The 14001-nt window shown below is 46.2% G+C and overlaps 1 protein-coding gene across 1 annotated transcript; it reads right to left on the bottom strand.

Moving 5' to 3' along the window:
* Positions 1-39: 39 nt before the first annotated feature.
* SRD5A3 (steroid 5 alpha-reductase 3) lies at positions 40-10994 on the bottom strand. Its single transcript, XM_064449456.1, has 5 exons — positions 10707-10994; positions 7691-7846; positions 7081-7271; positions 1969-2091; positions 40-1435 (listed from the first exon to the last, which is right to left on the bottom strand). The coding sequence occupies exons 1-5, from the start codon at positions 10919-10921 to the stop codon at positions 1176-1178; spliced, it is 945 nt and encodes a 314-aa protein (XP_064305526.1). The 5' UTR covers positions 10922-10994; the 3' UTR covers positions 40-1175.
* Between the last annotated feature and the right edge of the window lie 3007 nt (positions 10995-14001).

The following is a 14001-nucleotide window of genomic DNA, read 5'->3' as shown; positions in this document are numbered from 1 at the left end:
GAAAAATGATACATGGAAATAGGAAAGTAGGAATGGAAATAGGTATAATAAACGTTTTTTTAATTAGATAATTCTTAAGATATGCTCCAGTATGTAAAAATTCCTCTCATATACAAAATAATACACGCCGGTAAGTAGAAAACTTGCTGAAACACCTGCATCCACATGCTACATCACGCAAACTGATCACTCACTCCAGTATCATGAAAAGTACCAAAATATTTAAGGGCAAGTTGCAACCCCCTGCCCTGCCGTGCCAAGTGACATCACCTCCCCAGGACAGAACTTCTTTGCAACTCGTGTCAGGTACTGGATTCCACGCATTATCCACCTCGGCATCTGCTCTCACGGGCTGTTTAACAACCAGTGTAGTTGTGGATATGGCCATCCTGTGTAACTGCCCCCTCTAACATGTGAGGGATTCCAATAACCCACTATAAGGACGACATACCATAACTGAAGACGTTAATTTTCTGCAAATTCTCTTCTACTGTCTCCCTAGACAGAGAGCCTTCCATGATTTTCCCAGTTTAGGGATAAACAAGGAGTTCTCCTCAATGAATGAAACACTTCGGTGCAGAAGAGATAATGCAGAGAATGGGTCTGTTTATCTCCACTGCTGAGCATGAGTCATTCCTCCCCCACAGCTTTCTCCACCAGTTTTTGTGCTTGCAGTTATAAAGCAGGGGCTGGTTTCAATTACCAACAGGGAAGCACAGAAAGACAATACACAATTTGCCTCCCTCTGAAGCAATTCAAAGAAAAGAAACTAGGAAAAAAATGTGCTTAAATATTAGACAAGGCATGAAATACTGTAGTTCAAATGAGTCCCTGTACTCTCACTACACAGTTTTCATGTGTAGGTATTTGGGCTTGCTGCACAACAGCAAGTGTTTTATGCACAAGATATAATTATAAAACAGAAAAGAGCCAGTTAGCATCCTTTCAGTTTGAATTAAGCTCTACAGTAAACCATTCTTTAGCTTGTATGATGTGCAGAGACCTTACATTTGCCCACATAAATTGGTAGCATGATGACATTATCATTAAAATTATAAGCTTTTAAACTAGAATTAATGTGCGATTTTACCTTGGCTTTAACAAACTGTAAATCTCTTATTCCCTTATAGAAAACATTTCCAAATTTGCACTAAAGACACTGTAGAAGAAATATTCTAAAAAACAAATGGTATAAATGCTTTTCGATGCTTTGGGTAGGAACTAAAATTTTTCTGGTAGAACTCGTGACACAGAACAGCAGCCAGCGCCTGGTTAAAAAGAACATACATCACTACACACCACCATGTCACATTGTGAAATCCAAGCATGACGGCCATAGACACATAAATGAGGAGCTCTGCAAAATAATGCGGGCAAGAAACTCTCTCAAACCAGTCTCCAAAAGGTACACTGTGGCTCAGACTTAGAACCTTTCCTGCAAACAAAGAGAAAGAAATTAGTTGAGAACAATATGCATTAAACAAACTTTCCTCTTCTACTCACAATTACAGAACTACATGCTCATTAAAGTTATCATCATCATCCACCTCCATCTGATCTGGCAGCTTTGCACTTCTAAACGAAATAAGATGCCGCCTCTGGCTGTCCGCACAAATACAGAGTAAGGAAACCTATTTCCAGCCCACATAGAGACAGAAGTGAGGTCCATGAGGAGTGGCACAAGTCCTAAGCATTAGCATGTCTGTCCTAAGGATACCAGAAGCTAGACCTTCATTTGAAGTTCTATAAACTATATATACAGGCACAGACACACCCACCCCCTATTCAGCTGTCCAATTTCTTTTCCAAACAGCCTCCTTTAATCTACTGGAAGTCTTACAGGGAGCACCACACTACAAGAACCGAAAAATACTCATGTTTTAAGGTTATTAGAAGCTACAGAAGGCTATTGAAACAACCAGGAAAAAAATACCTAAGGAAATGGTTGACAGAAATGAAACATCTTACCTGATTTACTTTTTCTAAGATTAGCTAGAATCACAAGGCATCTGTGTTGATGAAGAGAGGCCCAAATGTATATCACAACTCCTACAATGTGATACCAGCAGATCTGCACAGAAAGCTCTTTTCCTAAATGAAGTAGGTTTCATCAATATATGGCCAAGAAGTACCTTCCCAAGCATCATCCCAAAACACTGTACACATTTTTAAAACGTTACTGTCTTACTGTCGTGGTTCAGCCCCAGTTGGCAACTAAACACCCCGCAGCCGCTTGCTCAGAAGAGCAAAAGCAAAAAAAAAAAACCAACAAACAACTTGTGGGTTGAGATAAGAACAGTTTAACAATTAAAATAAAATAATAATGATAATAATAATGATTATAACAATAATGATAATATAATGAAAAGGAAAAGGGAAAAAGGGAAAAAAACAAAACCACAAATGATAAACTGCTCACCACCCATCAACTTGGCTTTTATGACAATGGGGTGTTCTTCAATGACAACAACATGCTAGGGAGGGATGGAATCCATCTGTCTAAAAGGGGTAGGGGAATCTTCAGCAGTAGGCTGGCTAATTTGGTGAGGCGGGCTTTAAACTAAAGGACTTGGGGGGTGGGATCCGTGGCGAAAACGCTCAGACCAGCACATCCAACGGGGCAGTAAGTCAGGCCAAGCAGTGTTGTGATAAAGGTTCCTTAGCTGTCTCCCAGGAGGTGAAACAAAAGAGTAAACACCTCAAGTGTATGTACACAAATGCACGCAGTCTAGGTAACAAACAGGAGGAACTGGAGCTCCGTGCCCACTCAGAAGGGTACGACATCATAGGAGTAACTAAAACATGGTGGGACAACTCAAACGTCTGGGGGATCGCAATGGATGGTTACAAGCTCTTTCGTAAAGACAGGCAAGGTAGAAGAGGTGGAGGAGTTGCACTCTACATCAAGGAACACCTTGAATGTATCAAAGTCAACTATGGTGATTGTGACTGGTCTATCGAATGCCTCTGGGTTAAAGTCAAAGGGGTCACCTCCAGGCAGGACCTCACAGTGGGCATCTGCTATCGACCTCCTAACCACACTGACGAAGCCGATGAAGCGATATTTGGGGCTCTAAAGCAAGCTTCTGGCCAACAGAACCTGGTCCTGATGGGTGACTTCAACTACCCAGACATCTGCTGGAAGGACAATACGGCAGCTCACATGTCATCCACCAAGTTCCTGGAATGTGTAGAGGACTGTTTCCTGATACAAATGTTAGACGTGCCAACCAGGAAGTAGGCGCTGCTGGACTTGCTGTTCACAAACCGAGAAAGCCGGCTTTGTAATATCTCGGTTAGTGACAGCCTTGGCTGCAGTGACCACAACATTGTGGAGCTCGGGATCCTGCTGAGTGTGCTGAAGGTCACCTCTAAGACAAGGATTCTGGATTTTAGAAGAGCAAACTTCAGTGCACTCAGGGCTCAGTTAGGAGGGATTCAATGGGAAGCTTCCATGGAATACAAAGGAGCTAGTGAGTGCCGGGAGTTCTTCAAGAACTCTCTATTGGAAGCAGAAAGCAAATTTATCCCCTACAAAGGAAAGGGAAGTAAGCGGAGCAAAAGGCCCCCATGGCTCAACCATGTCCTCCTGGGTCTACTCAAATCCAAAATGAAAACACACCAGAAATGGAGAAGTGGAGGATTATCTGCTGAGAACTACAAGGGCATAGCCAGAGAGTGCAGAGACACAGTTAGAAAAGCAAAAGCCCAAGTTGAATGGAAACTGGCTGTAGACATAAAAAATAACAAGAAAGGGTTCTTTAGACATGTCAACCATAAGGAGAAAAAGAAGGAAAACATAGGCCCACTGTTAAACAGAATAGGAGAATCAATCACCAATGATGCAGAAAAGACAGGTTCTCAACACCTTCTTCACCTCAGTCTTTACCAGCACTGTAGGGTCCCAGGCTTTGGGAACAAAATTGTCAATTGAACCAAACACCAACAAACCATCAGTGAAGGAAGAGTTAGTATATGAATTACTACAGGAGCTTTGCCCCTACAAATCAATGGGCCCTGATGCCATCCACCCGAGGGTGTTGAGAGAGCTGGCTGACATCATTGCAAGGCCACTCTCCATATTCTTCGAGAAGTCATGGAGAACAGGGATGTCCCAGAGGACTGGAGTAAGGCAAATGTTACCCCTATCTACAAGAAGAGCTCAAGGGAGGATCCGGGTAACTATAGGCCCCTCAGCCTTACTTCAATCCCTGGGAAAGTTATGGAATGAATCCTCCTGGGGGCCGTCACAAGTCGATTGAGGCACGTGATTGGGAAAAGCCAACATGGCTTCACTAAAGGCAGATCATGCTTGACAAACCTGGTGGCCTTCTATGACAAAGTGACTTGCCTGGTTGACATGGGGCAGGAGGTGGACATTGTCTACCTGGACTTCTGCAAGGCCTTTGATACGGTCCCCACGGCCTCCTCCTGGAAAAATTAATGCGTTATGGCCTAGACAAGTGGTCTGTGCAGTGGGTGGGGAACTGGCTGACAGGCCGCACCCAAAGGGTGGTGGTAAATAACTCTTCTTCAAACTGGCAACCTGTCACTAGTGGAGTCCCCCAGGGATTGATATTGGGCCCAACGTTATTCAACATCTCTATAAGTGATCTGGATAATGGCATCAAGTGTAGCCTGATGAAGTTTGACAATGACACCAAGTTGAGTGGGGAAGTAGGCACTCCAGAAGGGAGAGCTGCTCTGCAGGGAGATCTGGATAGGCTGGAAGAGTGGGCCAGCAAGAACCTTATGAAGTTCAACAAGGACAAGTGTAAGGTCTTGCACCTGGGAAAACATAATCTGGGAGTACAGCACAGACTGGGATCCACCTGGCTGGAGAGCAGCTCTGTGGAAAGGGACCTGGGGGTCCTGGTGGACAGGAAGCTCAACATGAGCGAACAGTGCGCTGCTGCGGCCAAGAAGGCCAACAGGATGCTGGGTTGCATCAAAAAGAGCATCATCAGCAGAGATAAAGAAGTCATTATCCCACTCTGCTCAGCGCTTGTCAGGCCACACCTGGAGTACTGTGTCCAGTTCTGGTCCCTGCTATACAAAAAGGATGTGGAGAGGCTGGAAGGGGTCCAGAGAAGGGCCACCAAGATGATCAAAGGACTGGGAAGCCTGCCATACAAGGGTAGGCTGGGAGAGCTGGGTTTGTTCAGCCTTGAGAAAAGGAGGCTTAAAGGGGCTCTCATTACAATGTACCAGTACTTAAGGGGTAGCTACAAAGAAAATGGAGGTTCCCTTTTTACAAGGAGTTACATGGAGAGGACAAGGGGTAATGGGCACAAGTTGCTCTTGGGGAGATTCCGATTGGACACGAGAGGGAAATTTTTCACATTGAGGACAGTCAACTATTGGAATAATCTCCCCAGGGAAGTGGTTGATTTGTCCACGTTGGATACTTTCAAGGTTCATCTGGACAGGGTGCTGGGCCACCTTGCCCAGACTGTGCTCTTCCTAGAAAGGTTGGACTAGATGATCCCTGAGGTCCCTTCCAACCTGTGATTCTGTGATTCTGTGTGATTCTGTGACTGACGCTGCCGGCCCCTGAGCTGCGATTGCCGCCTCTCTCCCCTGGCCAGCTCCTTCCAGTTAACATACTGGGCATGACGTTACATGATATGGAATATCCCTTTGGCCAGATTGAATCCGCTCTCTTGGCTGTGCCGCCTCCCCTCCCGACTTCTTGTGCACCCAGCAGAGCATGGGAAGCTGGAAAAGTCCTTAACTAGTACAAGCACTACCTAGCAATAACTAAAACATCGGTGTGTTATCAACATTATTTTCATACTAAGTCCAAAGCACAGCACTATGCCAGCTGCAGTGAAGAAAATTAACTCTATCCCAGCTAAAACCATGACACTTACAAAATTCTAGTAGTGAGCATCTAATCCCTTGAAAGATGCTTTTGAATCCTGCACCATTTAAGTGCTCAGCTGGTAGTTCATTTCCCTTCACTGCTATGTACTAAAAATACCTAGTTTTTAATCCAGTAGCTTGAGGTACAGCATGGTGTACAACCGATACATAACTGACAGTCTAAGACCTCAATATTCAACACTGTAATTCTTATCAGCCTAAAGATGTTGTGGCCCAGGTCAACATATAAGTACACAGTTGTTTGTCTTGTTCACAGTGAGTGAGATACATACAAACACCTACACACACATGCGCGCGCGAGCGCAGTGTGAACCATTTAGGCCTTCAAAAAAAATGTTAACTGTATTGAGGATGATTTCCAATCTACAAGCCAACACACTGTCTCTAAGAATCTACAAGATGTGAAAAGTAGAAGAAAAGTCCAGAAAGAAAATGGCTTTACCTACACATAGGAGATCTGAAGGTTGTTTTAAAAAAATCACTGGATTAAACTAGAGCTGATGTGGTTGGAAGTGGTTAAAAACTTCACTAAAGTTACATACATGGTAATGACCGCCTTACAGAAATGAGCCATGGGAGAAGTGCTACAACCAGCTCATGGTTCACCTGTGCAGGGGAACAGCAGCTCAGTTGTGAGACTTGGTGGAATACGTTGGCAGAATCAAGTCATATAATTCAAACTTCTGCTGTATTAATGAAGGTATTACAGTATCGATGGAAAGAAAACACTGACTGATGGAAGGCAGAGCAGTGGCAAGTTCTCAATGGAGGTGGCCAAGACAGCCTTGCAGGCGAACCTTACAGGAAAGCTTACCACAAAAAATCAAACTCCAGTTTGAGAACTGAAGTTGCGTAGTGGCATTTGAGAACTGGTACCTATTACTGTTCTTCATAAAGTGTATGTATCTCAATGCAAAACTGATCGGTAATGATCCTGAAAGTACCTATGTGACACATCTCAGGAAAAAACAGTGATGGTTAACATGGACATGTCAGTGTCTGTGTCAGTGTATAATGCTGGTTGATTACACGATATACTGAAATGTAGTTGCTTTGAACTACGCCAGTAAGTACTTTTATGTCTCATTAGTTAACACACTTCTCATACAAGCAGCCCTCTATGAAATCATTTGCCACGATGGAAACAAATGGGAGCAAACCCACATCTTTGGTAATAATTCAGCAGGCACTTACCATTCCTAACGTTAGCAGGCACTTGACATAGCAGAGTTGAGCCAACAGCAATGTAGTAACCAAGTCCAAAGCAATACTGTACAATATGAATGACGCCATTAGAAAACACGCTGGTCCAGAGGCATTCTGCAAGTCTTCGACAGCTATGCAGCCAAAGCAGCAGGAGAACCAGGAGCACAGAGAAGTGCTCACTATCTGCTTGCAGATAAAAAAAGGCAACTTTGAGACAGATAGTAACAATTTAACCCTGCCAGCGCTTCAAAAAGGCTATTATTTCCCCCTCCCCACAGCAAAATTTTACCCTCATTTTAAATTAACTGAATACTGGGGAAAAATATTTGTACATGTGAGGCACTGCTGACCACAGCAAGATTACTTCTAGAAGGTGCTGACAGCCCTTTCTGCTGAAAGGACTGCTGAAAGCCATCATATCCATAAATTAGAATGATTGCTACCTTGAATAATGGCAAAGGGACTTGGTATTCCAGGAAAGTCACTTGGAGCCTAGTTTAAAAAGCAGCTGACAAAGTAGCACTTGAAGAATACAAATTCCGCACAGGATAGCTGTGCAGCTAGTATTTATATAGCTGCATCATAATAGCTGGAATACTTGCCCACGTCCCCACTCTGAGAATCTCTGCCAAGAGCATGGTGCACATGCTGAATCCATGATGGGAGCGACCCTCCAAGGAACTCAGCTCGGAAAAGCCAGATCAGCAGAAAGCCATTCCAGAGCACAGAAACTACATAAAAGTGAGTAAACCACCTGTGGGAACAAAAAGGGTCTTCATTAATGTTCTCATCATTCCTTAGTTGGAAATGTAGCTGCAGGACATGCTTGCCTGATGGTGAGTACATCCCCTTTTGGTCCCCACACCAGTAAGCAGAGAACTCAGGACTCCAGTGGTACCAAGGAGGAATAACCCTAACACCTTCATTCCCCCAGTGAAATGCTTCCTGCCATAACCTCTGTCTTAGCTTACCTTACTAACCATAGCTGCACTAAAGAGGAAAAAGTGTAAAACACACATTGCAAAGGTATTCCTCAATGTTTACAACTAATCATGATGTACACAAATTTTTCTTTATAATTTACACCAATGAAAGCACATCCAAATTAATTTTCTGGGCCTTTCCAGGCTGTTGCACCTAGCAGCATTCCCATTTTCTTCACTTCGAGTGGAAGCATTACATGACATGTTAAAGTTCATAAAAGACAAATGCAGATGGTAAAAGGCACCCAGAAGTAATTACGCGGCTCTACACTAAAATGTCTTGTCCCTCTGCAAATTCAAGATCTGTAACAATCAAATAGAAAAGAAGGAGAGATCACCAGTACCTCTGGGTGACGACAAGGCAAGACCGCATGTTTTTTTAAAGAAAACAAAGAATCCCCCAACCCCATAATGGACTTGTAAAAGCACATTATACATTACTGAAACACAAGACATTATGGTCAAGATAGGTAGCTGGATGGAGTTAAACAGCCTATTATATCCAGCTCAAACTAGCAGATCCAGTGTTTCCTTCTGGCTATGAATAAAAATCAGGGCCTCTGGAAACACCTGCAAAGAGAGGAAATACATACCATGGGAAGATGCTGATGGCCTGGTCTTGACAATGTAACTATTGGTACAAAACTAGGCTATAACTGTATAGTCAGAGATGATTCTATTTCTCTGGAACATGCAAACTGTTCTTTTGGGGGCTGTAAAACACCCTTGCCTAGTGAAACCAAATAAAGCAACCCCCTCTCAAAGCAGCTTGGGTATCTCTCAACAGCAACAGAGAGGCCAAGTCAGAACCACAGAGGTAGCAAGTACCCCTGCATGCTCCAGAGCACCTTGCCCATTAGCAGCTGGTAGCCCCTTCAAGATGACCACTTCTCCTCGGTTCCACCTCCTACCCAGGAGAGACAGCAACATTCACTCTGCTGATCTGCAACAGCAGAATTAAAATTTAGCCCCTATCCCTCACCTTCTGCTTAGAAGACAAATAGAACTTGCACATTAACAAAAACTCATCACCACCTCCAAGTTTCAAGCTCCTTCCCTGCAGTCTTGTTAGTAGACTTCTGTCTCATCACTCGCCAGAGGACTATCTCCACACATGTTGCTTTTTGCTACCAGTACACAGACAAGCCCTGCCAGCTTAGCTGAGACTTGCCCTGTGAGCTTTCAGCAATCCCAGTTATGCTGGGGATGTATCAGACCTACAGGGCGATCCAGCACTGCAGTAAGTACATGTGTCATGCCTCAAGATGAGGAATGTTCACTGTTTGCCAAATCAACCCGAAATGAATCATACCATTGGACAAGACAGAATGGCAAAGTTAAAAACAAGCCCAGGCTAGTGAAAATACAATGCTTATTTGGAAACAAGATGCAGATGAATGGAAACAGAAAATGCCTCAACAGCTACCTTCAGGATCTTCTCTTTCAGGTAGCAGGTTTATGGGTTCACTGCTTGAGTAACAGAATTGCTTCATAGATGTTGAGAGCCCAAGATCAATTCCCTGAAAAAGCCACATTCTTCAGATGCCATCTTCCCTAAGAAGGGGAGGTGGGAAACTTCTGCTGGAGAAAGTTCAGCTCAAATGAGAACCGACCTTAAGAACGTGGCACTTTGCAGTATGCTGCAATTAAGACAAAGCCTTTACTAGCCCTTATTTTCGCTGAGGGTACCGCAGAGCTTAGACACATCTCTGCATTCTCTCTGTAACCAGAAGCCTGATAACCAAGATGCTACATAACAACCTTTCAATGAATAACATACTGTGTCACAACACTTTTTTTTTTAACATTTGGTTTGAAAGCTATGTATATAAAATGCATCAGTGATAAGAAGATCGTTATGTTAGGGACGACCAGATCTTCGTGTTAAGTAGCCTCCCAGTCCTGTCCTGCTGGCCTTGCAAGATCCTGTTGTGCCTATGTCCAAGTCAAAGGCCTAGTTCTAGTCATGAATCTCAGCTGATCAAAAATGATGAAATCCCAGTAGCCTATAGAGAGCTGTAAATAGGGTTTTATTCCCCCTTTATTTCCCTTCTTTCGCCCTATTAAACACCTATGAGGAGGTGTTTGGATAACACAGCGGTTCTTTTGCCTTATTAGAGACTGTTCACGCAGGGTCCAGATCGTTATGTTAATGTGCTGTTATTAGTATCCCAAGTCACATTTTATAAAGAAATCTTGAAGACGACGACAAGTGAGAATCAGTTTAAGACAGTAAACCTGCAGTGTATTTGCACAGTCAGGAATGCACATTCCCAGGCCCCTGACTCGAGTCCCGGAGGAAGGTTTGTTCTGCAGACACTGGGTGGGACTGCGATTCAAGGGCTTTTGTTCCGATTTGGAACATGTGGACTCTGATCGCAGCCTCTGTGCTCCTCGGTTCCTCACCTGTAAAAACAGAGCAACACTTCTGCAGGAAAAAAAAAAAAAAAAGCTATTAGCTACTGAGCTATTTATTTTCGGCACCTTCAGCCGAACCAAGGGAATGCACCCATCGCTATTCGGACGGCGCTGCGGGACGAGGCGCGCGGCGGGCACGCGACAGCAATGGCGGCGGGCCGCGGCTGCCTGGCGGGGCGGGCCGCGCCGCAGCCCTCCGAGCCGCCCCCTCACCTCTTGGGCACCTGCAGGAGGCGCAGCCAGGCCGGGCGCTGCCCGCAGCCGCCCTTCGTCTTCCCGTAGCGAATGAGATCCTGGAAGAGGCCGGAGACGCCGCCGCCGCCGCCGCCGGGCTGCCAGGCCGGGCCCCCCCCGCGCCGCAGGAGCAGCAGCGCCGCCAGGAAGGCGGCGGCCAGCAGGGCCCAGGCGGCGCCCAGCACCGCCGGCATGGCCCCGGCCCCGGCCCCGGCCCCGGCCCCGGCGGCTCCGCCCCGGCCCGCCGCAGGCCCCGGTCCCGCTCCGCCCACTGCCGCGGGGCTGGCGGCGGCGGCCCTTTCCCTCCCTCTTCCCGCTCTCGGGAAAAGCGGGCCCGCCCAGCTGGGGGACGGGTGAGCCCCGGGGGACCGAAGGGAGCCGGGGGGTGCTGGAGTCGCGGTGGCGAGGCTCGGTCCCTGCAGCTGGCGCCCAAACCAGCTCGCGGGTGTCCCGGGATCTGTGTATATAACCTTCCCGTGTGCATCCTTCAGCGCTTGGGCCGGCTGCGTTACACCTCTTCCTTTAGATTCAGGGGCGGTGGGGCAGCTGCCGTGGGTTTAACAACGCTGGGGAGAGACAAGCCCGCTAGTTATGCCGTGGTCTGCTCCGGTAACCCAGAAACAGCTTCCCTGCAGCCGCCTGTCATCTCACCGAGTTCCCCTTTCGGGGCGCAGCCCAATGGCACGCTTACCCATCAGCTGCCTCCTTCACTCACGGTGCATGTCTGTGGGGGCCCGTGTTCAGGATTTGTTCTGATAATACCACAGGTTTTGTCATGACAAGAAAGGAAAGACATTGTTTGCCTTTCTTTTGCGCTGAGAAATCAAGAAGCCAAACCAGCTCAGCACCAAGGGGAGACGGTTCCCTCTGACCCCCAGTAAAAAATGTCCTGCCTGCATCTCTCTTGCACCCATGCAGGGACACAGGTCAAGCCTTCCCTTCGTAAGGGAAACCCGAGTGTTACTTGGCAGGCCTTCAGGTGTTGGTTTATCTGACCAAGTATCACTGAGTCCATTACCTGACTCACTGCCTTCAAGGAGATACTGAAAGGTATTTCAAACTTGTCACCATATGTATGAAAAAAGTAACGATGTCTAGTGTGGGCATAGTTACGCTAGTACTTACTACTGCTCTAGAGTAAAATAAGATTTTAAGTCAGGATTCTCAGGAAAAATAGTTTGACTAAATTTCCAAGTGTTTAAATAGAGAACAACCTAATTTTATTAGTCTTTAGTACTACTTCAAACCATCATGAAATCAACAGATTAAGAAAATAAAGCAATGGCCATCACGTTGCAGCTCACTGAGATTCAGGCCTGAAGTACACACAGATTCTGGACTTCAGGAGGAACTTCTGTTGACACCAATGTGTTTCCACAGCACCCGTGTGGCTGCCTGTATGGTGGTACCTCCCAAGGCACCTTTAAAGGTATTGATGAATTTTCCCATATGGGATTGAATTATGTCATAAGCACTTTAACTGCATCGCTACCAGCTACCAAACCCATATAGTAACTTCTTTTTGGTGTAGATCAGGCTTGATTGAAAGAAAATTTAAAAATTTCACCAGTGTACTTTCCTAAACAGAGGTATAAAACCTCCCTAAATTATTTTGACGTATACGACTGTGTTAATCCATCCTATCAGTGAATCTTGCAAAGCATCACATGCTCAGCTGAAGCACTCATGACATCAATAACATTGCTTTGGGAAAAAATCATTGGAGTTCACATTTTCTGTTAAAACATGTGTTGGTAGCTCTCCAGTTATATCTGCATAATGGGTTATAATAAATATTTTGAAGTCAATATAATTTATGCCAAGGTTTGGAGCTCAGTCGAATTCTCTTGTCAATTCAGTATGACTGAATCCTATATCTGGTTCAGGGATTTCATGGCTGTTTTGGATAATTAGCAGGAGATGAAGATACCAGGCAGGTCAGTGGACATTTTTGGGGAGTGGGAGGGAGGAGCAGGCGATGTACCAGTAATCACACAGCCGGTGAGGGCAGGGGGCAGGAGAGTGTGCTGGGGCAGCACTGGGGAGGAGGGAAGGGTGCTGTCATCGCTGCTCCCCAGCCTTGCACCCTGGGGAGGTCAGGCAGCAGCTGCTCTGCCATGGCCGCCCTTGTCCTGGGGAGCAGATGGGCAGGTACGTATTTCTGCGTCCCACACGGCCACGTTTCAAGAGTGCTGCCCTGGTGACTGGTTTGGGCAGAGCAGGCCGTGTGTAAGCAGGGAGCAGCCACAGTGACAGCATGGGAGCCCCTGCGGCAGCCTGCAGGTCACGCCAGCAGTGTGCTTCTGCAGGTCCTGACTTGAGGCACCATGTCCTCTTGTGCTGCGCATTCCCTGGAGCTGGAGGGTGTCTGCTCTTGCAGCATGTCTCTCTGAAGCACGGCAGACGTGCCTCTTTCTTTTCAGCCTCAGCTCCTCTCTGAAACGTGAAGGAGATGCACTGCAGCCTTTTCTCTGCAGGCTGGTCCTTCTGCACCTTTCACAAGACAGATAAGGCAAGGGGGAGAAACGATCTGGCCCATAAAGAAGGTCCTTCCTTTGTCTCAACAGCAAACTTTTAAAACTTAAAACAGCTTTGCTCAGCAATTTTGGTGGCCTGAGTGGATGCCATTTTCATGAAATCATGTTTCAGATATTCCTGGCTGGGTGTACGGCGTGGCCCTGCAGCATCCTGAGCAGGCTGTTGGCTTCCACTGCACTGAACTTACATTTTTCTGTGCAGTTTGGGCTTTGAGGGTGTTTGTAAAGTGAAGGCTGTTACGGTGCCTGGCTTGTGACAGCCAAAGGGCCTACAGGCACGCTGCTGGGGGATGGAGCTGATGACAACAGCAGGGCTCCAGCAGGATGGTCACACGCACCCAGGGACATGCACTACATCGTGCCGTGTTCCCCTTTGGGGTGACAGGTACCCAACTTTTTGGCACTACAATCATGTCCTAAATCTAACTAACCTAGTGAACCAGCAAATGTTCAGCATCAAATACTCTTCTGTCAATTAACCGTTATTTAAGGAACAGAGAACAGAAAGGCACTATGCATGGGTCTGTAGGGCAAGGAAGGATCGAGGCACTCTCTCTCCTTGGCATCCTGTGTCACCGGCTGTGTTGCATTGACTGCGATGTTATTAGCAAAGCCAGGCAAAGAGGGATTTAGTCAGCATGAGCCAAGTCTTGCTCTGCACTCTACCAGGACATATAGGTGGGAAGAGAGAGAAATGAGTGTCTGAGAAGTACAGCTGTAACAGACGTAACAGATGG

This window comes from Phalacrocorax carbo, chromosome 4, assembly GCF_963921805.1.
Source record: "Phalacrocorax carbo chromosome 4, bPhaCar2.1, whole genome shotgun sequence".
Taxonomy (NCBI): domain Eukaryota; kingdom Metazoa; phylum Chordata; class Aves; order Suliformes; family Phalacrocoracidae; genus Phalacrocorax; species Phalacrocorax carbo.
The sequence above is the reverse complement of the archived record's forward strand: the minus strand, read 5'-3'. Positions and strand labels throughout refer to the sequence as shown.